The sequence below is a fragment of the Emericellopsis atlantica genome (assembly GCF_019669845.1).
Source record: "Emericellopsis atlantica unplaced genomic scaffold F5Z01scaffold_2, whole genome shotgun sequence".
Classification (NCBI taxonomy): Eukaryota; Fungi; Ascomycota; class Sordariomycetes; order Hypocreales; family Bionectriaceae; genus Emericellopsis; species Emericellopsis atlantica.
Window position 1 is genome coordinate 87,277 of NW_025764704.1, and position 22,870 is coordinate 110,146.

At 52.8% G+C, this 22,870-nt stretch overlaps 11 protein-coding genes and 1 non-coding gene across 12 annotated transcripts; 6 read left to right on the plus strand and 6 right to left on the minus strand.

Moving 5' to 3' along the window:
- The first annotated feature begins 56 nt into the window (after positions 1-56).
- Positions 57-1,644, plus strand: F5Z01DRAFT_191374 (putative pla2g4b). The gene is made up of 3 exons (XM_046258014.1): positions 57-512; positions 574-731; positions 786-1,644. Exons 1-3 carry the CDS (start codon positions 250-252, stop codon positions 1,352-1,354), a joined length of 990 nt encoding a protein of 329 aa, XP_046122237.1. The 5' UTR covers positions 57-249; the 3' UTR covers positions 1,355-1,644.
- F5Z01DRAFT_670039 (Spb1 C-terminal domain-containing protein) lies at positions 1,369-3,959 on the minus strand (the record flags this gene model as incomplete). Its single annotated transcript, XM_046264504.1, has 3 exons — positions 1,369-1,925; positions 1,975-3,745; positions 3,792-3,959. The coding sequence occupies 3 exons, from the start codon at positions 3,957-3,959 to the stop codon at positions 1,369-1,371; spliced, it is 2,496 nt and encodes an 831-aa protein (XP_046122238.1).
- Positions 3,960-4,020: 61 nt separating this feature from the next.
- On the plus strand, positions 4,021-7,292 carry F5Z01DRAFT_642911 (putative dynamin GTPase). The gene is made up of 3 exons (XM_046262683.1): positions 4,021-4,578; positions 4,624-6,648; positions 6,695-7,292. Exons 1-3 carry the CDS (start codon positions 4,281-4,283, stop codon positions 7,132-7,134), a joined length of 2,763 nt encoding a protein of 920 aa, XP_046122239.1. The 5' UTR covers positions 4,021-4,280; the 3' UTR covers positions 7,135-7,292.
- On the minus strand, positions 7,293-8,518 carry F5Z01DRAFT_642914 (cation efflux protein). Its single transcript, XM_046262684.1, has one exon. The coding sequence runs from the start codon at positions 8,296-8,298 to the stop codon at positions 7,339-7,341; it is 960 nt and encodes a 319-aa protein (XP_046122240.1). The 5' UTR covers positions 8,299-8,518; the 3' UTR covers positions 7,293-7,338.
- An 853-nt stretch (positions 8,519-9,371) lies between these two features.
- Positions 9,372-10,403, plus strand: F5Z01DRAFT_632401 (uncharacterized protein; the record flags this gene model as incomplete). The annotated part of the gene is made up of 1 exon (XM_046261857.1): positions 9,372-10,403. The coding sequence occupies one exon, from the start codon at positions 9,372-9,374 to the stop codon at positions 10,401-10,403; it is 1,032 nt and encodes a 343-aa protein (XP_046122241.1).
- A 192-nt stretch (positions 10,404-10,595) lies between these two features.
- On the plus strand, positions 10,596-11,495 carry F5Z01DRAFT_191464 (glutamyl-tRNA synthetase). Its single transcript, XM_046258015.1, has 2 exons — positions 10,596-10,912; positions 10,960-11,495. The coding sequence occupies exons 1-2, from the start codon at positions 10,686-10,688 to the stop codon at positions 11,363-11,365; spliced, it is 633 nt and encodes a 210-aa protein (XP_046122242.1). The 5' UTR covers positions 10,596-10,685; the 3' UTR covers positions 11,366-11,495.
- Positions 11,496-11,625: 130 nt separating this feature from the next.
- Positions 11,626-12,930, plus strand: F5Z01DRAFT_679025 (cytochrome b2; the record flags this gene model as incomplete). The annotated part of the gene is made up of 2 exons (XM_046265490.1): positions 11,626-12,718; positions 12,776-12,930. The coding sequence occupies 2 exons, from the start codon at positions 11,626-11,628 to the stop codon at positions 12,928-12,930; spliced, it is 1,248 nt and encodes a 415-aa protein (XP_046122243.1).
- Positions 12,931-13,136: 206 nt separating this feature from the next.
- On the minus strand, positions 13,137-13,228 carry F5Z01DRAFT_t20. The gene has a single exon. It is a non-coding gene; the product is annotated as a tRNA-Asn (tRNA).
- A 1,708-nt stretch (positions 13,229-14,936) lies between these two features.
- Positions 14,937-16,793, plus strand: F5Z01DRAFT_632404 (MYND domain protein; the record flags this gene model as incomplete). Its single annotated transcript, XM_046261858.1, has 1 exon — positions 14,937-16,793. The coding sequence occupies one exon, from the start codon at positions 14,937-14,939 to the stop codon at positions 16,791-16,793; it is 1,857 nt and encodes a 618-aa protein (XP_046122244.1).
- A 193-nt stretch (positions 16,794-16,986) lies between these two features.
- On the minus strand, positions 16,987-19,001 carry F5Z01DRAFT_191289 (eukaryotic rRNA processing protein EBP2-domain-containing protein). The gene is made up of 3 exons (XM_046258012.1): positions 18,297-19,001; positions 17,550-18,252; positions 16,987-17,497 (listed from the first exon to the last, which is right to left on the minus strand). Exons 1-3 carry the CDS (start codon positions 18,513-18,515, stop codon positions 17,181-17,183), a joined length of 1,239 nt encoding a protein of 412 aa, XP_046122245.1. The 5' UTR covers positions 18,516-19,001; the 3' UTR covers positions 16,987-17,180.
- Positions 19,002-20,116: 1,115 nt separating this feature from the next.
- Positions 20,117-21,004, minus strand: F5Z01DRAFT_191287 (cyanate lyase C-terminal domain-containing protein). The gene is made up of 3 exons (XM_046258011.1): positions 20,802-21,004; positions 20,309-20,745; positions 20,117-20,261 (listed from the first exon to the last, which is right to left on the minus strand). Exons 1-3 carry the CDS (start codon positions 20,832-20,834, stop codon positions 20,240-20,242), a joined length of 492 nt encoding a protein of 163 aa, XP_046122246.1. The 5' UTR covers positions 20,835-21,004; the 3' UTR covers positions 20,117-20,239.
- On the minus strand, positions 20,856-22,361 carry F5Z01DRAFT_191282 (uncharacterized protein). Its single transcript, XM_046258010.1, has one exon. It carries the CDS (start codon positions 22,117-22,119, stop codon positions 21,175-21,177), a length of 945 nt encoding a protein of 314 aa, XP_046122247.1. The 5' UTR covers positions 22,120-22,361; the 3' UTR covers positions 20,856-21,174.
- Between the last annotated feature and the right edge of the window lie 509 nt (positions 22,362-22,870).

The following is a 22,870-nucleotide window of genomic DNA, read 5'->3' on the forward strand; positions in this document are numbered from 1 at the left end:
TTCCAAGTGGTGAGATTTGCACAGCCGGCTCCACTTTGGCGGGCCGCTGCCAACCTGACTCAGTTCAACCAACGACCAACGCAAAATTGTTCACCATGGCGCCATATGAATGTCACGGTACTCTTCACCCTGGCTCTGTCGCTTGCTCCCTCCCCGAGCACAAGCCATTAATTGGACTCCAATCTGACCATACGGTGATCATATTTCATCAATGGTGGCGTCCGGAAGTCGCCTTGAACAGGATCGGGAATGGCCGCGTATGGAGATGCAGATGGTACACGCGCAGCTGTGCGCGAGCTTCTCACCACTTACAACGATCTCAACGGGGCCAGGGTAGAGGAGCTTGATCATGAGCCAAGTCCACTCGAATTTATGCGTTTCGTTGCCCGCAATACACCCTTCGTCGTACGACAAGGTGCGGCGTCGTGGAAATCGCATCAGAAGTGGACGCCGGACTACTTAAAAGATAAGTTAGCAGGGCAAAGGGTCAACGTCGCCATAACCCCACATGGGTAGGTAACCGTATTATGCTGGGCTGGCTTTCGACTTGGTTCCTGATGAGTAAATGTGTAGCAATGCCGATGCTCCAACGTTTTCGCCGCGCCATGATTCGACTGTCATTGCCAAGCCCCACGAAGAGGAGCAGGCCTTTGACGAGTTCCTTGACTATGTCACGACACAAGAGCTTGGCCAAGGATCGCAGTCGGCCGAAGTGAGGTACGCCCAGACACGTAAGCTCGCGTTGGCCGTGACTTGCACAATGAGGTGGACTGATTTCGATGCAGAAAACGACAATTTCCGCAATGAGTACATCAGTCTCTTCGCGGACGCTCAGAGTGACATTCCTTTCGCCCGTATCGCATTGCAGAAGGAAGCAGAAGCTATCAACCTGTGGATAGGTAACTCCTGTTCAGTCACCTGCTTGCACCGCGATCCCATGGAGAATATCTATGTGCAGGTTTTGGGTAGAAAACATTTCATCTTATTGCCGCCCCTCTGCCATCCCTGTGTCAATGAGAAGATGATGCAGCCGGCCACCTACACGCGCACTGGAGGCGTGCTCACGCTGGAGGCGGATGAGGAAGAAGAGATGGTACCTTTGGCGACTTGGGACCCTGACAAGGCTGAGGAGGACGCTACTGAGTTCTCGCATCTGGCCAAGCCGGTGCGTGTCACCCTGGATCCGGGCGACATGCTCTATCTCCCTGCAATGTGGTATCACAAGGTCAAGCAATCAAGCAATGAGGAGGGCTGCGTAGTGGCTATGAATTATTGGTACGACATGGATTACTCAGGGCCATTCTACCCATCCACAACCTTTATCAGAAACTTGGGTGTATCCGACCAAAACTAGTTATACATCCAATTTCAACGCTTCTTCTTCGAAGCAATCCTCTTCTGTGCCCTCAACTCCTTCTTCATCCTCGGGTCAACAATGCGGTAACGCCCCTTGACACCTTGCGGTCGGCCCTTGACACCACGATGCACGCCCCTAGCCACGACAAGTTTGGCCGGCGTTGGGGCCTTCTTTTTCGATGCTTTGCTCAACAGCCTGGAGATACTGTCTGCCTTCTCCTTTTCTGTCATTCCTTCATCCGCCGCAAGCATGTCAGACTTCTTCTTCAGTTTCTCGAACTTCTGGGCGGCCTTGATCTTCTTGCGCGCCTTAGCTTCGCGAACCTTCTTGATCGGCCGTGCATTGTAGGCTCGCATCTTCTCTTGTATAGCCTTGGCAGCGGCCTTGGTGATTGGCTTTTGAAGCTTGTCATGTTTGCCTTCGTCGTCCAAAAACCAGTCTGGTAGACCATCGCGGTCCCTGAAGGCATGCTTGTTGAACCCATCGTCGACAAGGTCGTAAGATGTTTTCTGACCAGTCGCAAGCTGATGTGCGAGTGTCATAGCTTCAGCCGTGATAATATCAATGTCTAAGTTGTTAGCAAGCGAATAGTGCCAAAGGAAAGGAGTATTGCATACCAGGTCGACCATCTGGTCGTTTGTCTTCGCGGTTCTCCCACTCTTCGTCATCGGCATTCCGCTCCCGCTTGACGACCTCGAATGAGCGCGAGGTCTCATTCGCATCCTTGCCGTCGTCCGAGCCCATGTCAACGTCTGGTCTGGCTTCGCGACTAGCCAATGTGGCGGGCTTGCTCTTGACGGTGGTCTTGGCAGTGCTTGTTGGCAGCGCAACTCCCTTGAAAATGTCCTGATCAAAGAAAGCAGCGGCTTTCCTCGACAGGCCACCGTCCGTTGCCGGTGCGTCGTCGAGATCCCTCACCAAGCCCTTGCCGGCAACATCATCCTCTGATTCATCATCCGAATCGTCTTCCTCCTCCAAATCGCTGGAGTCGCTCTGTTCAGCATCCTCACCGCCGGATACACCCTCCCACTCGTCGTCCTCATGCTCCTTCCTGGCTTTCTTGGCCCGGTATTTGGCATCCAACTCCGCCTTTCGTTCTTGATATTGGCTGTACATGCTATCCAGCTCGCCTTCCAATCGGTCTGCCACAGAGTCGTCGTCGCTGTCGTCGGATTCTTGCGACGTGCCGACGCCGCTATCTTTTGGCTGCTCGTTGTTGGGCAGCACAGACATGCGACCGCGCGCGAGGCGTTTGATGCCGTTTTCTGTCTTGTCGATTTTCTTGAGGGAGAACATGGAGCCCTCGCCTTGGGGACCAGCTTCTTCCATGCCGATATCCATAGGAGCAACCATGTTCAGTTGCATACGGACGATTTCCCGCTGTTTCTTTTCGTTCTCGCGTCTTTTTTCGCGCTTCTTCCTCGCGTTCTCTCGATCCTTCATAGCCTGCAGCTCCGCCTGCGTTTGCAGCTCCTCATCCATGGATTCGATTTCAGCAACCTCCTCCGCGGTTTCACCTTTGGCATCCGCGTCCTCTTTGATGTCCTCTTTCTTCTCCCGGAAGCCAAAGATGTCTCTGACTTTCAAGCGCCACTTGAGCAACAGCTTGAAGTCTCTTCTTCCGAGCACCTTGAGGTCATCACAGCAACGCCGAATCTCGTCCGTGGTCTCCGGTAGTTGGTCGAGTGCCGCCAAAGCCACGTCGCCGTTGGGTGGTTGCTTGAAGGTGAGCTTGTTGTATGAGCCGAGGATGGAGATAGGGTCAGTAGTTTGGATGAACTCGCTCGCAGTGATTTCCTTGTATAGAGTATAATCACCCTCCTCGTAACCATCTCGCTTACGTTTCTTCACCTCGGGGTTGAATACTTTGGCTTCGTTGTTTGGCGTCGCTCCTTGCAGCTCGGCGAATACGTTCTTCGGATCAAGGAAACGGGGGTCGATCTTCTTGGGTGCCTTGAAGCCCCTGCATACAACGAAAATTTCCGCAGAGACATTGCGAGACGAAGGAGGTTTAGTGGCCTCGACTTTGTTGAAGAGCTGGTTGAACACCCAAAGCAGGGAGTTGTAATCCTTGGATCGGAAGACTTTGGTGACAAATGTTCCACCTTCCGCCAGAAATTCGGTCGCCAGCTTCAGAGACTGTAAGGCCAGCTCGGCCTGGTTGAACGAATCTTGAGCCCATGCGGTACCAACGTTTGGCGCGCCATCGTGAAGAACAGTGTCGGCTTTCCATGTCTTGAAGTGTTGTCGAATCGTGGCTCTGCACTTGTCGGTCGTGATATCGCTTTGAAATGTGATAACTCGAGGGATGGGTTTGATGGGAGACAAGTCGACACCGACAATGAGACTGCCCATAGGCATTACCTCTGCTGCAACTTGCGACCATGACTGAGATGCGTTAGCGAAGTTGGCTCAGAGATGGGGTCACTCTTACTCCTGGTGCAGCGCAGAGATCCAGTAGCACTTTGCTCTTCTCCAAGAAGCCATATTTCTTGTTCAATTGGATCAGCTTGAAAGCAGCACGTGCTCGGTAGCCTTTCTCCTTAGCAAGCCTGTACCATTTGTCCAGGCGACCTTTGCCATGCTTTTTTTGTATAGCCATGGCGACGATGCGGACCTGAAAATACGATGTATAGGTTGGATAGGCGCCCCGCGACCAAACGCATACAAGAACTGATACAGCGTCCTAAGTTTTTTTTTTCCTGGGGCGGAGATAAGGCACCATCACGTGCCGATAAAGACCCCCCAGGCGCAGGCGCCGCTACGGCAATGCCTTGAAACGCCATGCATCCTGAGCGCTTCCGTAGCCTGCGACTCGACAACCTCGACCACTACCGTCCGACGAATGCACCAACATCACTGATCTGAAGTCTTTGAGCTTCCGGCCTGGTGACGGCCAGGCAGATTCACCAATTTCTTCACCATGAGCGGACGCATGCTTACCACGGGGGTGCGGCCGATGACGCGACGCGCGCCAGCTAACATCGCCCGATACTTGCATCGATTCCCGACAGGCGGGTTGCTGAGAGCCGACGCTGCTGTGAGAGCGACTCAAAGACGGATATGGTTTCAAGGAAATGCGTTTCACCATGCAGTCACTGTGCGCAATGCCTCCTTCAGCCGGATCTTGCCGAAGCTTGTTGTCAAACTCGTGCGGCTACCAGCCCTTTTCGCTGCAAGCACGATAGCTGCGTTTACTTGGGTGCAGTATCAAGCAAATCGTACGTGAAATGCTTTGCCATGTTATCATCGCTAACGGGAATCAGAGGCCGGAACCTATGCCGTCAACGTATTCAACACCACCAAAGACATGGTCACCGATACTCTGGGTACTCTCTTTGGCGGTGCTCGCGACGTAGCCGAGCAGACTTATCAAGGCTGGGAGGCCACAAAAGAAGCAGTGGAACCGCCAGAATGGCTCAAAAAGATACTGCGAATCCATGAGGATATTGGCACTGGTGGCGACGGTGGTCCAAATGGCGACAAGGATCCGAAGCAGAGCAAAGTCGGTGCCAGTGTTGCAGCAGGCGCCACCGCGGCCGCCTATGGATACGAGAAGTCGGGCGAGGACGACCCACGAGAAGGACAAGAGGTGGCGCGTGATGACCAGATGATGGTTTTGACGAAGAAGATGATCGAAATTCGGAGCATTCTGCAACAGGTTGGGCAGTCAGAATCGTTGACGTTGCCTGCCATCGTTGTGATAGGCTCTCAATCCTCGGGAAAGAGTTCGGTGCTCGAGGCGATTGTTGGGCATGAGTTCTTACCAAAGGGCTCGAACATGGTCACGCGGAGACCCATCGAACTGACGCTCGTCAATACCCCAGAATCGAAGGACGAATACGGCGAATTCCCCGACTTGGGACTCAGGCGAATAACAGATTTCACATCCATACAAAGGACGCTCACCGAGCTCAACATGGCAGTGCCAGACACTGAAGCCATCTCGGACGACCCCATCCACTTAACAGTATACTCGCCAAATGTACCGGATCTCTCCTTGATCGATCTCCCTGGATACATACAGGTTGTGGGCCACAATCAGCCGTTGGAGCTAAAGCAGAAGATCACCGACTTGTGTGATAAGTACATCCAGCCACCCAACGTCATTCTGGCTATCTCGGCTGCCGATGTCGATCTAGCGAACTCGACCGCGCTCCGTGCTTCGCGTCGGGTTGACCCAAGAGGCGAACGCACAATTGGTGTCATCACGAAAATGGATCTCGTCGATCCACGCAGAGGAGCCTCGATCCTGAACGATAAGCAATACCCGTTGAGGTTAGGATATGTGGGCGTCGTGTCAAAGGCGCCCCAGTCGCAAGGTCTCTTCAAGATGGGCTCGATGGACTTGCTGTCGACCATTGTCAAGCAGGAAAATGCTTTTTTCTCCTCTCACCCTCTCGAGTTCGGAGCAGATGCTGGTGTTGATGTCGGTACAATGACACTGCGCAAAAAGCTTATGCACACGTTGGAGCAAACAATGTCTGCCAGTCTTGCATCCACCAGTGACGCTATTAAGCAAGAGCTAGAGGAGGCTACGTACGAGTTCAAGGTCCAGTACAACGACAGGCCGCTATCTGCGGAATCATACCTGGCCGAAAGTTTAGACGCCTTCAAGCACAGTTTCAAGCAGTTTTCGGAAGCTTTTGGCCGTCCGCAAATGCAAGAATTGCTCAAGGAGGAACTGGACCAGAAAGTGCTCGACCTGCTAGCACTTCGATATTGGAATAAGCCTATCGACGGACTCGCTCCCGGGAGACCTGACTTAGACAGCATTGCCGACCTGCCCAGGGCTAGCCCAGACTCGCTGTACTGGCGTCGACAACTAGACGCATCAACGTCGGCTTTGACTAAATTAGGCGTGGGGCGATTGGCCACGAGCGTTGTTGCATCCGCGATTCAGGCGCAGATCGAGCGGCTGGTCGCAAAGTCAAGCTTCTCTTCCCATCCTTTCGCACGCGAGGCGATACTGGATGCTACGTCGACAATTCTGAACGAGAGGTATTACAGTACCAGCGACCAGGTCGAAAATTGCATCAAGCCCTACAAATTTGATATCGACATGGACGACCGGGAGTGGGCCCATGGCCGTGAGCATGTCCAAACGGTGCTGAAAAAAGAATTGAAGGACTGCGAAAGTGCTATGAGTAACCTCGAAGCCTCTGCGGGTGGACGGAAAAAGCTCAAGGAGGTCATGGCCTTTGTTGACAAGGCCCGCAAAGGGGACATCGTTGTCGAAGGCGACGGTCGTAGCGGAGCTGGAGGTTTCAGTGCTGCGCTCCTCACAAGAGGTAAGAAGCACATCATCCCAGAATCGGGACTGGCTGACAAGAATAGGACGTGAGGCAGTCTTTCACAGGGACAGAGCCGACATCCTCAAGATGCGACTCATGGCTGTCAAATCCAAGCAGTGCGCTAGCTTGAAGAACAAATACTACTGCCCAGAAGTGTTTCTGGATGCCGCGGCATCCAAGCTCGCCGCGACAGCGGTTCTGTTCCTCAACGTCGAGCTTCTGTCCGAATTCTACTACAACTTCCCTCGCGAGCTCGACTTGCGCCTGGGGCGACACATGTCTGATAATGAGATCGAGAGATTCGCAAAGGAAGACCCCAAGATCAGGCAGCACCTCGAAGTCATCCGCCGAAAAGAATTGCTTGAGCTAGTCCTGGACAAGATGGAGAGCTTGAAACAACTTGAAAGCAGGGAGCGGGAACGCAGAGGTTTGGTTTCCAAGCCTACAGGTCAGAAAGAAAGGGGACGCTGGGGCTTGTTTTGAATTAATCGTGCATAGCCAGCACATGTATGAGACATGAAGGGCTCTGGAGTTTTCCTGGGTACTGATTTAGGGGGTTAAGTAAGAATGTTCCATCTTTACTTAGACATTGCTTATTTGTAAATGCTTCGATACCCTACTCAGGTTCAACAAAATAAGAAATTGCTTTCAAGGCTATGCTTCACTAAGAATACAATACTGAGGTTTTCAAGATGCTGTATCCGTGGTCATCTCGAGGGTCACCTCCCATCGCATATTCCCTCCAGTGCCATAGCCTTCGCCGAGGCGGTTCTGGATGAGTGAAGAAATACGACTCCGAAGCTTCCCCAGCGACGCCTCATCATAGCCCTTGACCACGCCAAGCTTCAAATTGGCCATGCATAGACTGTAGTGAACTTGCCAGAACTGGGCATCCTCAATCCGAGTAACACTCGAGTCCGACTCGATTTCTCGTTGGACTGACGACACTCCTGCATTGCCGCCATGGCCCCCATACGACATCAACAGCATGAGTCCCTGTGCGACGGCTAATCGCGCGCCAAGCCCGAACATTGCCACGGAAATGGTAGCACAAATCAGTCGGTCGAGCCACGTGTAAAGCGTGATGGAGAGAAGCGGCAGCACTGCAATGAGGAGAGAGACACAGATGGTCAGGAAGTGGAAAGGGTTCGAGAGGACACTAGGCAAAGACGCCAGGTAGGAGACGCGCATGACCTTTGCGATCCGAGCGTGGTTCTTCAGACCGTAGGCCGACACAATGCTCGAGGCAATGGCGGCAACAGCCACAAAGTCCACGGTCCCAGCCGAGACGCGCTCGTGGGGATGAGAATGATGCGGCTCATGGTCCCCAAGCTCCTCCAGAAAGTGTTTCAAGTTGTGCGATATCAGGTCGAACCCGCCAAAGAGCAGGAAAACGGACATGGCGAATCCCGTCAAAACCTCGGCTCGCGCCAGACCAAAGGGATGGCGAACGCTGCTGCGTCTCCAGACCTCGAAGTTCCCGAGAACCTCGACCACAACACAGACCATTGCGCTGCCAGCGTCAAAGAAGACCAGATGGGACAAGGCTGTGGCCGCAAGTGATCCCTCTGATTTGAAGAAGATGTACGTAGCAACTACCAAGTGGCAGAGGCACCAGAACAGCCTCGTCCTCTGATCTTTGTGCATGCTTTTCCATACTTCTTTAATGGTTGGGATCGGCAGAGACGCTGGCAGGACGGGGGGCGGTCGGGGTGGCGGTTCTTGGAAGATTTGGTGCTGCGTCGATATGCTACTGTGCTTGTATCGGTGGCCGCGCCGCTGGCCAATATTCTGATCGCGTCAGTATTGCAGCAGCCAAATGAAGAGCTGACGCCACTACTTACAGACTTGACAGGCCCAGCAGAAATGACTTGTGTCTGGAAGTTGAAGGGATTGTTTGGTACAGGCAGCGTTGACGTAGGCGTCGAATTCGACGCGTCATCAGCAGCGCTCCCATCCAGAGACATCGTGGAGGGCGGTAGGAGGAAGCTGCTCCGAGATGAGGATGGTGTCGACGGCTCCCAGGAGTGTCTTGCCTCGCTGTCGGGGACAACGTGGATTGCTGGTGGGGCGTCGCGATCACTGCCGCCAGAAGCCATATGCGCCTAGCGGAGGACAACCGCAAACATCAATGGGTTGATTATGTGTTTCGGCGGGTTCAGTTTGGGGAGTCCAGGAAACCGAGACTAGATCGAGCCGTTACGCGGTACTTTATGAGGTATTGTTTGAAAGATGGTGGGCTTTTTGCGGACGACCACCCTCGGAGCCCCTTTTTGTTCTCTTCTTGTTCCAGGTACCTCAAATGTCAGTTCCAATCACACTTCAAATGCAATGCCCTGCCGACGTTGCCAACTCCGACCCGACGGCTCTAGGACCGAGGCTCACGCCTTTGCAACTAGGCGCCGTTAATAGGTCATCAATGAATGGCAAGGTTGGGGGCTCGTTGCATCCAGAACGCGGGATGAAGTACCTTACCTAGTGCATCTACAGGGTAGGCGCACTGTATGAATTAAGGTGGTACCAACGCCAACCTTGTATTATATCCTCACCAGTTCAACGCGTGTTCCTCTCCGGCCTGGCGTCATTCCAAATCGACCTTCCACGCCTTGCGATGCACCGGCCAAAGCATTAATGGAGCCTCGGTATTCCCCAGTTGATCTGACTGGTCAGTGATCACTCACTAGGTCCCTCACCACCAAGGCCCTTCCTGTCGGTCCACCATGGGCGGCCAAGATGCACAGCAGCACTCGGACATTGGGTCAAACCTAGAACGGACTTCTTCCGCCGACACCTCGTCCTCATTGCCGCCGCAGCTAGAGACAGTCCCGCAGCCAGCTCAGCGCAAGCCTTTTCTATCCAAATTCCCTTTTATGCGAACCTCTACGGGCTCGACGAGCAAGGACGACCACGATGTTGATCCCAGTGACCCGGCCCCAGGCGCCCGCGCCCTGGCAAGCGCTCTGCAACAGCAGAAGAGTACACGACGTCGACGTGGCTCTCTCAGAAAGGTGGCGCTGTTGGGACGCGGCGCTGCAAGTGACAAGGGGCACCAAGTTAGCAGTCCCTTGACGACCCAAACAGACACCCCGTCTTCAACGAAGGAGAGACCTAGCGATTCAAAGGCGCATCAAGCACACCACTACGACGCTCTAGGCTTGAGTGATTCTGATATAGTACTTCAGACCGATGCGCCTTCGAATGGCGCCGTCCTTGGAAGCACAGCGTCGTTCACAAGTTGCACAGACGCCCAGGAACCAAATGCAGCAACAGCCTACCACTCCACAACGGACGAAGACGAGGGGCCTCATTTGCCTTCGAGAACAGACAACACACCGGTAGTCTCGAGATCAGAAACATACTTTTCCGGCGTACCATCTTCACAGTCACGTCGCCGGGCATTCCAGCAAGCCAAGTCGCCCTTGGGGTACAGTGGACTCTCGGCTGCGCCATTACCGCCGGTAAAGGTCGAGGTGGACTACGCTGCTACAGAATGGTGGGGATGGATCATTTTGACGGTGACGTGGATCGTATTTGTGACTGGGATGGGTTCTTGTCTAGGTGTCTGGAGCTGGGCGTGGGACATTGGCAAGACACCATACGCGCCGCCAGAACTTGAGGATGACCCAACGCTGCCTATTGTAGGTTACTATCCGGCACTCATGATCTTGACCTGCGTCATGGCCTGGGTATGGGTTGTCGTGGCCTGGGTCGGTATGAAATACTTCCGGCATGCCAAAATCAGCGGCGATTGAAATGGCACACAATCTCATAGCTCTGGGTTCCCAGCTCGCACGCAGCGACAAGTTCATCATCAGGCTGCGGGTGTTCAGAGGGTGGGTTGTGGATCACACCTCGCTCGGGAGGCTACGTACCTTAGATACTGTAGACGGGTCTGTGTCGCATCCATCATTGGCCAATTTTGCAGGACATTTCAGCACTCCCTTCTTCGTCAAGTAACCAAGCATGCCTAGCACTCATTTCACTCCTTTGTGCATATCAACTTCGACAACGTCAATTTAAAAGCCAGCCAGAACATGGCTATGAACACGCTGCCTCCACTCGAGTCTCAATGGACGCAGGCTTTTGAGCTCATAGACGCTGTTCACGCCCAGGACCCTAATCTCACTGTCGCCACAGGGACCGCAAAGACACTCCCGTATGAACTACACTATGCGATGAAGATGACTAGCTGGTTGGCGAAAAGGGCGCCCCAGGCGTCACCCACGCTTCAGGTGGCCTGCAGGGCCCAGCACTTCCGAAGGTGAAACTTGCATCCCATTTCTCATGGCTATAGCTTATCAAGACCAGGTGGGAGCTTCCGAGGAGCAGCTTCCCGATGGGTCGCTCGGGCTATCTGACCTGGCGCTCGAAGCAAAAATCACAGGCTTCAACACAAGTTTTTGACCTTTTGGGCACACCGTCCATCACGCCAGCCATCTCAGAAGCAGACAAAGAACGCGTTGCATTACTCATCCGGAAGGGCAATTTGACGACAGATGAGGAAACGCAAATCCTAGAAGACGTCGCATGCCTGGTTTTCCTCGACGATCAATTCGATGACTTCGAAAGGAAGGCGGACATGGAAGAAGAGAAGATGATCAACATTTTGAGGAAGACTTGGGCTAAAATGAGTGAGAGCGGCCGGCAGCTGGCGCTTGGCATGGACCTGAGTGAAAAGGCCAAAACATTGATAGGGAAAGCTCTCCAGTCTTGAAAGCATCAACGAACAAGACTGCGCCATCCATGGCGTCGCACTCCTCATGGTATCTCGAGCTCACACTCTCGAGAGACCGCCCGTTCCTGCAAATTGTAGATCATGGGGATAGTTGACTGATTCCCCCGCACGGGGCCCCATAACTCGGCGACAACTAAACCGAGCTCCAGTCACGTTATACGGTTATAACAAGCTCCCAAGTCCGGAACGATCTTGACGCCGGTCAGCAACGGTGACCGACTCAATATAGTGATCGCGCGATGAGTACTCGTTCGAAAGGCAATCGCCATGGGGCTCTCGACGTCGGCGTGGTCTCTCCAAGTTCCAGCCAAGCAAAGCCTCCCCTGGAGTCCCTGATCTCTACACATGATTTTGAGGCGGTTGCTTCACATACCTTTACTCCCAAAACTTGGGCGTTTGTCTCCTCAGCAGCAACGGATCTGCACACCAAAAGGCGAAATGCGCAAGCCTACGCAACTATTGGCCTTCGCCCACGCACCTTGAGGGATGTTGCAAATGTCGATCTAAGCACCACCGTGCTCGGGCACGCCATACGAGCACCCATTTTCGGCAGTCCTGTGGCCATGGCAGGTCTGGTCCATGAGCAGGGTGAGAAGGAAATTGGCCGGGCCGTCAAAGAGGCTGGACTCGCGCAATGTGTGTCAACCAGTGCTTCTTACCCTCTGGACGCCATCGTCGCTGCGACACGTGCCCATCCTACAGAAAAGCCACATACTGTGCCATTCTTCTTCCAGCTATACATGGACAAGAACCGCGAGAACTCGAGACAATTACTGCAGAGAGCCAGAAGCGCGGGGGCTTCGGCCATATTTCTCACCATCGATGCACCAGTCCCAGGGAAACGAGAGGCTGATGAGCGCATACAGTCGGATGAGAGCCTTCGCTCGGGCATGTCTGGTGCGTCAGGGAAGAATGACGCCAAAGGAGGAGCTCTTGGGCGTATCATGGGCGGGTACATCGATGCCTCCATGTCATGGAAGGACATTCCGTGGGTGAGGGAGTGTGTCCCTGGGATGCCCATTGTTCTCAAAGGAATACAGACGTGCGAGGACGCGATCATGGCCATGCGTGCTGGTGTTGAAGCTATCGTGGTCTCGAATCATGGTGGCCGAAGTCTGGACACTTCACCCGCCACCATCATGGTGCTCTTGGAATTGCATAATAATTGCCCCGAAGTCTTCCAAAAGATGGAAGTATTTGTGGATGGTGGCATCACGCGAGGGACCGATATCTTCAAGGCGTTATGTTTGGGCGCCAAGGCGGTCGGCCTGGGTCGAGGTACACTGTACTCTTTGAACTATGGACATCATGGTGTGTCAAGATATATCGAGAGTAAGTGCGATGCGATTCCCCTGGCGTGATCGAATATGATGACTGACCGTGCTTTAGTTCTCAGAGATGAGTTGGAGACAACGATGAGAATGTGCGGTGTGACATCGCTGCACCAGCTTCACCCTGAATATTTGAACACATTGAAAGCAGACCCATTTGTACCAAAGATTGATTCTGCTTCCTTAGAAAGGACAGCGAAGTGTAAACTATAGCGCATGGGGTAAAGTATTCCGATTAGTGAACAACGGCAGTAAGGATCTGGGTGACTGTGGAAAAATTGGCGCCCATAATATATTAACTTTTACTACGTACGAAGTTGAAATCTTTTGAACAGAGCATAGCTAGCACTCACATACAAACACGACCGCCAAAAATGAAAATTTCAATCTGTTGTTGGTCGTAAACAGCAAAAGAAAATCTCCCCCGCACAGGATCGAACTGTGGATCTCCCGATTATGTGTTGCACGAAGCTTAACAGTCGGACGCCTTAGCCAGCTGGGCCACAGGGGACGAAGCGAACGCCAATGAGACGCTTGATGTTCGGATACTAGCATTTTAGCTCTATATACTGTTTCGAATCTATGATATTCGCTCTTCCGTTCACGCGAAAGTAAAGCTGGTTTCAAAGGCGGTTAATTAGTTAGGTACCCGTTAGCATGTGAGTCAAGTCTTCAACCCCCGATGCTCATTTCAAGAGTGATAATGTCCTCCATAGTTAACATCCGATGGTCAGTCGGGATAGGTAGGATTAAGTTTACCCTTTGCCTTACGCCATGTGTGTCTGAAAGATTGTAGGTAGAAAAGTGTACACTATTAGACGGTAAATTCTCTGCAGTTACAAACAATTCCAAAACTTAATTACTCGTACCCGGCACGGTACACAACAAGCCTCGCGTGACTGACAGCGGCGCGTGGGGTGAAAACCCAAAGGCCGTTGCGTCATTTGGGAGTTGGTCTACCTTGACATTGAGCAGGCTCCCAAGAGTCCGCGAAAAGAATTGTAAGCCTTCTGGCGGTCCAGGTAAGAAGTATATTCGATTAGCTACTTACCAAGGACACGGACCTAAAGATACTATATATTAGATTACGCCGAACACGACCAGAAACTTGCACATAACAAAGCACGGGGTTTTGATGTCCGCAACATCAACGCAAACATCCCGTAGGTTCGCCCTGTGGAGCTGGTTCAATTTTACAGGCAATCTGGCGTAACTCGGTCTCTCTGCTCCCTCTTGTCTTCCTATCTTAGATCTCGTCTACGTACTGTCATTCAATCTTGGCGTGGACGCATTTCGACGTAATCTGAAGTTGGGAGGCGACTCAGGCGAGATGGGCTAATAATATGGGGACGTTGACGTGCACCCAACGGCCGAGTAATCAATTCCTGCCAAGCAGCCAAGTTCGTCCCCTGGGTCAACTGCCAATGCCGCCTGCTGTAGGTCTCCTCAGGGTCCAGTGGCTCCAGCCAGCGTCGGCCTTAGCAGACGTAACGAAAGGCATAATTCGACCACGAAGAGAGTAATTTGGGTAGTCTTCACAGTCTAACCAATTGCCTCATGCCTGCTTTTCGTATAGGTAATTTTCAAAGCTTATTTTGTTTCATTTGTATTATTTAGCATCTTCTATTTCCTTCTTCTTCGCGCCCGACCGCCTTGTTAAAGCCCTGAAACAGTGTGCCTCCCTCTGCGAACCTCCGGCTGTAGCCAAGCCGCCCAATGCTGTAAGGTGCCAGCCGATTTCGCCCAGCCAACTTCCTCTCTCTTCTCCTCATCTTCAAGCCTTTCGAGTACTTCACCATTTACACACAGAGTCGTTCGACGACCGTCTTCCTGACTATTCATCGAGCATCATCGAGAGCCGTTTCGAACTCTCACGTTTTTCCCCCATTCCGACTCTCGCACCGCTCTTCTCGTCGCCGTCGCGTTATCGCTCACCTAAGCATTTTGCTGCCGCCCGCGTCCGTCATTCGCCCCCTTTGGCTGCGCTCAGCCTACCAGTCCATTCGCACCGAAAACTCCTCAACACGCTTCGAAACGAGTGTCGGCTGGTGCTTTCGGAACTCGACTCTGACAAACAGTCAGCTTCAGCACTCGTTCAATCGTGACCTCTCTTCTTTCGACCCCCCGCAGCAAGGGGCCTGTCGGAGCGTCCCGTGTCTCCTAGGCCCTGGGTATCAGCTCGATCCACAACTACAGACTACAAAATATATCGATCCAACATGAGGGAGGTCAACTTCAGTATCCCCAACGTCAACAAGGCGTCTGTGGGCATCACCACGGCTCTATACGACCGGCGAGCACTTGACTGCACTTCGACTCTGCCACTCATCAACTCGCTCAATCACCTCGCCTACCTCACAACCTCGTCCGCCCGGATTCGCGAAATTCTTACTGTCGATGGAGGAATTGAACGTCTGGTCTGCATCCTGAAGGAGGGTCGCAGTAAGGAAGTCATGGACCTCTGGAAATGGAACCTTGCATTCCAGTGTGTCGTCAACATTGGCGTTCGAGGCACTGAAAAGGTTCGTACCAGGGTTGTGGAGGCGGACATGGTTCCTGTCATCGCGACTATCCTCGACAATTACATCAAAGTTGTGGAGAAATGCAGAGAAAAGGCAGACGAGGCAAAGCAAAAGCACATCAAGGAGCATCACCAACGCCAGCAGAAGCAGGCCAAGGTGATGTCCTCCACGCCACGGGCAACAGCCACTGAGGATGAGCGGCCTTCACACCGTCAATCACCTCTATCTATTGATGTTTCTGCTAGTCTCGCAGGCCCTTCGACAGCTGCTGCCACGTCTAGTGGGGATGCCAATGCCGCTACTACGCACAACGTCTCGGTCGCTTCGAGGGAAGCAAGTTCTGTCTTGGCCCACCGCCGCCAAGGTCTACGTTCCTCAGCCGTCCGGAACGGCTCGCCGTCGGGCTCGAGGCAGAGCTTGCGGCCTTTGGCTTCGTCTGATGCCGAAGGAACTGCAATGTCCAACCTGGAAGGAGCTGATGGCTTTTTGCGGCCCGTCCGCGATATCGACCGCTTGGCGTCCATGGCTCCTTTCGGCCCCGGCGACCTGACTTCGCAACCGACATCGCCAACTACGCCTCTGCCACCGCCGCAACTCCGCTCTCCTGCTGTACGCCCCGCGTCCAACACAACTACCCCCGGTCGTAACCGTCGCCGCCCTTCGATCCGCCATCAAAATTCTACATCGGCCTCGGAAGATATCAATGGCGACGGTGTCACCTCCGACGAGTCTCCTGATACTGAAATGACTGGGACCGGAGATATTCAGCCACCTGTAGGAATCCAAGATATCACCATGGAAGGCGATGAAAGCATATTGGCCGACGCTTCGCTGGACTTGGCGACACCCACCGTGTCAGAAACGCATCAAGAAGCGGGTACCTTCAACATAACACATCGAAGCCCCATCAATGGTAGCGTGGTCACAAACAATACGCCCACACCTGTGCCTCAGATGGGTCTGTCACCGAACCGACCAACAATGGTCTCTCCTCCTGCCCCGGCGCTACCCAGCTCGATCACTTCGCGTTACATCCTGGATCGGCATTTCATGCCAAGTAACGACCTCATGGTGGCTATGCCACGAGAGGAAGACGTTCTCATGTCGCTACAACTTCTTGCTTACGTTTCTAAGTACTGCGGTCTCCGCTCGTACTTCCAACAGAGCCATCTCGTGCCGAAGCTCAACATCGATAAGGAGCTTGCAGCTGCTAACGACGAACCGTGTCCCGAGCATGCCAGCGACAGCGAAGACGAAGAGTACCTCTTGCCGAACGATTTTAATCTTTTCCCTCTAGTGGAAAAGTTTACTGTGCGATATCACACGACCGACATGCAATATTGGGCCGGCGTTGTGATGCGAAATCTCTGCCGCAAGGACGATACACGAGGAGGCATCAGACAATGCGCATACTACAAGTGTGGCAAGTGGGAAGAATACACTCGCCAATTTGCCAAGTGCCGGCGATGTCGCCGTACGAAATACTGCAGCAAAGAGTGCCAGAAGAGCGCATGGGCATTCCATCGTCACTGGTGCGTCCAAGCATCGCAATGAGGGACCTCTTAAATCCCGTTTTGATATACATCCTCCGAGTTGCATTGCACAGCAGAGCGTTGACATCAGCACTCCCGCATTTTCTTGATACCACAGGGCTCCTTGGCGCATTGGGTTCGGTTGCATGGCGCGTCTTATTATTGTATTGAGTATATATTGTCTTGACGCAGAGAAGTCTGGAAAGTGCATTGGCCACCAGTTGGAGAGTCTTAGACGGAACGAGGAGGACGGTGGCACGCGGAACAAAGCTCACAAAGCCTGTTCCGGTAGCGAATCTCTCTACATATTCTTTCCAAGTCATAGACGAATGAACGACATGCATAAACAGGCATTCCGACCCGTGACGCCAGGCATTTGAGTATTCAACTTACGGTGCTGACAGGATATCTATCGAGTTGACATGGCCTTCCTCTTACTCTTCCCTGGTCTGGATTTACTGACCCCACCCTTGGCCTTCATCGCTTTGGCACTGAAGCCGCTCAAGTCTGACGAGCTAGCGAAATCGCCCGACTTCGCATGACGCTTCTTTCCACCAAAGCCGTATTTTTCGTCCTTCTTCTGGCGCTTGGTGTTGGGCTTGCTGCCACGACCAGCACCAGCGCGGTCAGACCTGCCGGTGCTATTCTTGCTGAGCTCCTTGTCGACACCGACGTCGAAAATGTCAGCCTCCTTGGTGCCCATGTCGTTGCCTGATTCCGAGCGTTCTGTCGCGGTTAGCTTGTTCTGACTCGGTCTGCGCAAGTGGGAAAGACGTACTCCTCTTCAGGTTCTTGATCTTATCCAGCGTCTCCCTCTTGACCTTTTGTCTCTCTTGCAGCTTGGCCACTTGGACTTGTTTGCCAAACTTCTTGAGGTCCCTCATCTTCCTAGCCTCAGCGGCCGCCTTCTTGTTGGTGGCCTCCTCGACCAGTTTGGCCTTGATCTTCTCCATGTGCGCGTCCTCCTTGATCATCTCCGCAAAGTAGTCCTTGGGCCGGCTGAAGGGCACCTTTTCTGCGCGTAGCTTCGTCCTCGCCTCGCGCACCGCGGCGAGCGATTGCGAGTAGAATGCCAGTTCGCGCTGGAGGTCATCCTGGATGTCGGGAATGGAGTCGGCCGTGGCCTCGGCCGAGACGACCACTTGATGTGTGGCAAACGGTACGGACTTGTCGGTCGGCAGTGCGATGCGATTGAGCGAGGTGAGCAGGGCAGACGTATTGTTAATTGTGAGGCGGGTGTGCGGAATGAGATCTTCCTTCTCGTCTTCGTCGAGGTCTTCGAGATCGGAAATGGGAATGTCCTCCTCATCTTCCTCGTCCTCATCCTCATCACTGTCGGCGTCCTCGGCCTTTCCAGGTCTGGCGATCGGTTTCGCAGCATTGAGAGGTTTCAGGATTGTCTTTGGTTTACGTGGCAAGCGCTCTTCCATTTCGACCTCGGAGCCGGAGCTGTCGCTCTCGTCGATGCCGTGGAGGTTGATCTACAAGTCAGTCAGTTGCCTTTGATGACAATTTGATCGCCTACCTGCTCCTCTGCATCCTCGTATTCCTCGTCCTCATCAGACTCGTCGCTTATTTGCGCCACTTCGGCGTCCTCTGCCCCGCTGTGGTCGTCGCTGTCCTGGGGTCCTTCTTCAGCCTGCTTGCGCTTGAGGGCTGCCTTCTTCTGGCGCTTCTCCTTCAACTTCTTGAAGTCGGTGCCCTTGTCGGCGGCTAGCGCCATCTTGAGTTTGCTTTTCGCCATTGCTGGATTGGTTATTGGGGTGGACGGGTGTTACAGTAGGCAAAGTGTTGCTACAGCCGAGACTAGGAAATGTCAGAAAATCTTGGGAAATTCTGCCACCGAAAAGTTGGCACACCGCTTTCAGGCACGGGCGCCGACAACTGAGAATTGCAGGGACTGGAGCCAAAGTTCCACTTTAGCTCGCTCAGGCTATCGCAATCGGACAGCAGGTCAGACGCTGTTCCTCAATTACCCTGGACTTGGTTGTCAATTTGTGTACATGGGTGAACAATTCAGACATCCAATCGATCGAATCTTCTAGTGCTGTTTTTCGGTACTTTGGTAATTTCTAACAATTTCAAGTTTGGTGGACCATACAAAGAGTCCCCAAACTCACTGGCACTGGCAAATCGACAAGAGGGGACGCTACTACCTATGACTCTAATATCACCAAAAGTCAGATAGTAGTACCTGAACATGCTCAAGTCTGACAAAGTCTTATTGGTCGGTGCTATTGCTAATTTCAACAAATCCACCACAAGGTCAGAAATACTCGATGCTTCTCTATCATAAGTATCAATTGGACAGGCGGAATCACAGCGTGAGGCATTGTTGTAACCAGCGATTGAATTGCTTTAAGTAGTACGAAGAAAATATATACCGGGGATTACCATCGTAGTTTTCCACCCATCTCTCGCTCTCGATACTGTTGCCTGATATACAAAAATGTGCGCAGACACGGGTTGACTTGTGTCTCAAGAGTCGAAGAATGTTTGGCCTACGGTGCTGGGGGTCGCTGTGTCGAAGTCGTCAGACCGTAATGCGTGAAAAACTTCCAATTCCTCTACAAGATAGTGAAGAATGGAAGCCGTTGTGTTATGTGTCGTCAAAGTTCGCGAAACAAGCTGGTTTCTACAAGCCTGGTGTGTGCTCGATCTTGTCGGTCCAGAGGGCCTCTTGCTCTTGGAAATGTGTGTAAGAGGTCTTCGTTGATCAGAGCCGCAGCGTCAGATCATCTACATGACCGTGCAGCCAAGGGGATAGCCGGGGGACTTCGCGTCGGCGGTGGGCTTGGCCATCACGTTGCAGCCGAGAGGGTAGCCGGGGGACTTCGCGTCGACGGTAGGCTTGGCCATGACGGAGCAGCCGAGAGGGTAGCCAGGCGACTTGGTGGCGCCGTTCTTGGTGGACTGGTGAGCAGGCATTTTGAAAGTTGAGTGAACTTTTGCGTGATTGAAAAGAAGGAGTAGTAGTTGGTGTTGCTGTTCTTGATGTTGTGACTGGTGTTGGAGTCTTCTGGGTTATCTGGAAGGGGAATGCAGAGACTTTTATACACTCAAGAGGACTTGAAGTTGCTAGTAGGGACGTGTCGAACAAGAACAAGAATGTTAGCAGAACCCTTGGCCATAGCTGTTCGATAGTATTGTTGGGATGAAGGTGCTTCCTCGAGCTGCAAGCCACAACGAGGGAGGTGAGGGCATGCTGACCGAGTCTCGACATCCCACAGGACACCCTCTCTCGAGAACAGCCAGAAATGGGTTGGAAGAGATGACGAGAAGTCGACTATGAAAGAACTCGCACGGTAGCGCACGGACATCGCTGAGGTTCACTAAGTTGGGTGGCGGATTGCTTAGTATTGTGTAATGCGCCCCTTAATATTGTTGCCTGTGACAATTTGTTATAGCCCCCCCCCCATTACACGCCACACGAATGAATGTCTTTTTCCGATCACAAAGAAAATCATTTTAGAAACGGGCGAAAGGGAGCCTGGTTGTTTTTTTAGTAGCGGCCAAGGCGAAGACGTACACACATACCATTTTCCCCTGAGAGTGATCACGACCCACGAGGCACCTGTCTCATCCACCTCCTTGTCCACTTTCGTGGAGAAGCAGATGGCACTCATAATTCCATCACCAAACTTCTCGTTTAGAATGGCTTTATAGGCATACCCGTAGTTCTGGACAATCTCGTAAAGTCTGTATATCAGGGGCTCCACCGGTGGCATCGGGCCAGCTCGACCCCGGTCAGGAATCGCCATCATCGAGCCCAACGCACTTTCAGGCACTTCGAGAAGCTGAGAAAGACGGCTGACATCTACCGGCGAGGCTTGGGCTTGGCCATAGAACAATGCAGCACACGCCACCTCGCTTCGCTCGAGATGTTTGGCTATCTGCTCGAAACTAAGCCGTTTGGCGGACTTTGCCTCGAAGAGTCTGCCGCATTGAGGCGGCAGGTTCTGTGCTATCGTAGGCTATGTATATAATGTCAATTCGAATGTCGTTGGTTCTGTGGCGCATCTGCACGTACATCTAGGGCTGCCATTTGTCCGACGGTGGCCATTGTAGATGTCCAAGGGAAAGCCGAGAAACTGCTGGGTGGAATGTCAAAGTCGACGATTACCTGCGAGCTAAAAAATGCAATGATCTGGAGATATAATCACCAAGCAACCCGCACAAAGCTGTGGAGGAACTTATACTGATATGTTGGCTCTTATCTTGCGGGGTCACCCCATAACCGTGACGTCGTGCAGTATCTTAGATAGAGGCCGAGAACCTGCTGCATGGACGGGTAATTCGGCGGTAAACCGGAGTGTCGGAAGGGTTGACACGTCGGAGCCGTGAACGAGTTGCTCGAAATGTTGAAAGCGCCATCAAGGCATTTATGATGCTTCTGTTTCCGATCAATCCTTCCTTGCTGTGGGATGTAGGTGTACCCAAGCCTCCCGAAACGCTGCCAAATTGTCGACGTTGACGACATCCATTCCAAGAGCCATTAATTTAGGCCAAGTGTCATCCGGTCGACTGAACCCTGACCTAGAGAGGCCCCAGCAGCGAGCCTTGAGACTGCGCGCATGCGCAAGATCAATCGCATGTTTAATATAGGTCTCGACTTCCTCACGCGAGGCTCTATGCCTGCGATCACGATACGCACTGTCGAGAAGTGTGCGGTGAGATGTACTTGCCCAATAGGCATTGGGCGAATTGTATTTGCCGGAATCGATTTCTAGCAAGGGCGCATCGAGAAAGACGCCCTGCGAAGCGGTTTCTATGTTTGATTCCACAAGATAGGCCGGCAGGCTTCCAGTGACGAGAACCATAATTGGCCCTTGAGTCAATGTACCATTCTCGCTGATTGTCAACCACTTTCTCTCGCGTAGCGGCTGAAGGGCAGCGCTGAGCAATGGCCAGGCGCGTTGCGGACAAGCCTCAACATCGATCAAGAGCACGAGCTCCTGCAATGGGTCAATGTCGTATACGCCTCGAGGGCGCCCTGAGTCCTCTTGGTCGTTGTTCTTGTCCGCGAGTATACGATATAATGGATCCAGGTACAAGGATTGTAGTGTTAGGCGAGGCGACAGCGAGTCCCGCTTATGCGCGACCAGCAGCTGCCCTTCGAAAGCCCATACATCAGCCTCGACACTCGTGCAGCCTACTTCTAAGGCGGAGGCAAGGGGAACCCTCTGCCAAAAGTCGTTGTGTGAGTGGCATGGAATTGGCGTCGGAGCCAGGCGCGTCTGCTGTAAGCGCTGGTGGTTGCCTGACGAGCTATTATGATGTGCGATTTGACAGATGGCGAAGAGCAATAGTCCAATAAGCCTGCATTTGTGATTAACATTGGAAAACATGGTGAATAAGACTGCCGGTTACCAAACTGTGCATAAAACCAGGACAATAGGTTTCAGGAATATTCGACGTCCCGGGGAGCCATCAATGACCCTAGAAACCTCTGGAGATTGGTTGCCAACAGGAGCTGTCTCCTCCTGGCTCCGAGCTTTTCGATGGGGCATCAGCGGACTGATCAGAATGCGCTTCTGCCTCAACAACTGGCGCGACAAGTGTGGCCGATTGGCGTGAATGGATGGAGTGAGCAAAAGTGCTGAGTGGGAATGCGAAAATCGCTAGAACCGGTGCAGTTTCTGGAAGCTCTGGTGAGCATGAATGGAGCCCGTGTTCTGGTTGCTAGCTGCATCGTGTATTGGCCGAAGATGTAATCGTGGAAGGTCTGACTTTGACCTGCGTTCTTGTGATCATACACGCGCGGTACGTACTTTTGTGGTCCTTAGCCCAGAGTACTACTATAAATCACAGAAGTATTAATGCTCTAAGCAGTTAAACAACCAGGCGCAGGGCAGTATGATAGTTGGTACTTGGCCGTACTTGAGCAATGCAAATCACCATGATTACTTGTGTTTCGTCATGTGGTTGTATCCGCCTGGGCTCGAGTCCGGTCAGGGTGGGCGACTGAAGCCCGAGTTGCGATGTGCATAGACCCACAAAAAAAAGTTGTGGCGCTGCATGCGCCGTTTGGAAGTCACCGGTCGGTGCCAATATCATATTCCCCGACTTTTCTAGCCTGCACAACCCAAGTCAAGTTCA

Bases quoted from the DNA above. Each gene is read 5' to 3' on its own strand.
- F5Z01DRAFT_191374 (XM_046258014.1), top strand. From the start codon at position 250: ATGGCCGCGTATGGAGATGCAGATGGTACACGCGCAGCTGTGCGCGAG. The intron at 513-573 runs GTAGGTAACCGT...GTAAATGTGTAG, and splicing joins GTCGCCATAACCCCACATGG to CAATGCCGATGCTCCAACGT. The intron at 732-785 runs GTAAGCTCGCGT...ATTTCGATGCAG, and splicing joins AGTGAGGTACGCCCAGACAC to AAAACGACAATTTCCGCAAT.
- F5Z01DRAFT_642911 (XM_046262683.1), top strand. From the start codon at position 4,281: ATGAGCGGACGCATGCTTACCACGGGGGTGCGGCCGATGACGCGACGC. The intron at 4,579-4,623 runs GTACGTGAAATG...AACGGGAATCAG, and splicing joins GGTGCAGTATCAAGCAAATC to AGGCCGGAACCTATGCCGTC. The intron at 6,649-6,694 runs GTAAGAAGCACA...TGACAAGAATAG, and splicing joins TGCTGCGCTCCTCACAAGAG to GACGTGAGGCAGTCTTTCAC.
- F5Z01DRAFT_642914 (XM_046262684.1), bottom strand. From the start codon at position 8,298: ATGCACAAAGATCAGAGGACGAGGCTGTTCTGGTGCCTCTGCCACTTG.
- F5Z01DRAFT_191464 (XM_046258015.1), top strand. From the start codon at position 10,686: ATGGCTATGAACACGCTGCCTCCACTCGAGTCTCAATGGACGCAGGCT. The intron at 10,913-10,959 runs GTGAAACTTGCA...TATCAAGACCAG, and splicing joins AGGGCCCAGCACTTCCGAAG to GTGGGAGCTTCCGAGGAGCA.
- F5Z01DRAFT_191289 (XM_046258012.1), bottom strand. From the start codon at position 18,515: ATGGCGAAAAGCAAACTCAAGATGGCGCTAGCCGCCGACAAGGGCACC. The intron at 18,253-18,296 runs GTAGGCGATCAA...ACTGACTTGTAG, and splicing joins ACGAGGATGCAGAGGAGCAG to ATCAACCTCCACGGCATCGA. The intron at 17,498-17,549 runs GTACGTCTTTCC...TAACCGCGACAG, and splicing joins GATCAAGAACCTGAAGAGGA to AACGCTCGGAATCAGGCAAC.
- F5Z01DRAFT_191287 (XM_046258011.1), bottom strand. From the start codon at position 20,834: ATGGCCACCGTCGGACAAATGGCAGCCCTAGAT. The intron at 20,746-20,801 runs GTACGTGCAGAT...TTATATACATAG, and splicing joins GACAAATGGCAGCCCTAGAT to CCTACGATAGCACAGAACCT. The intron at 20,262-20,308 runs GTATGTGTGTAC...AAAAACAACCAG, and splicing joins ATCACTCTCAGGGGAAAATG to GCTCCCTTTCGCCCGTTTCT.
- F5Z01DRAFT_191282 (XM_046258010.1), bottom strand. From the start codon at position 22,119: ATGTTTTCCAATGTTAATCACAAATGCAGGCTTATTGGACTATTGCTC.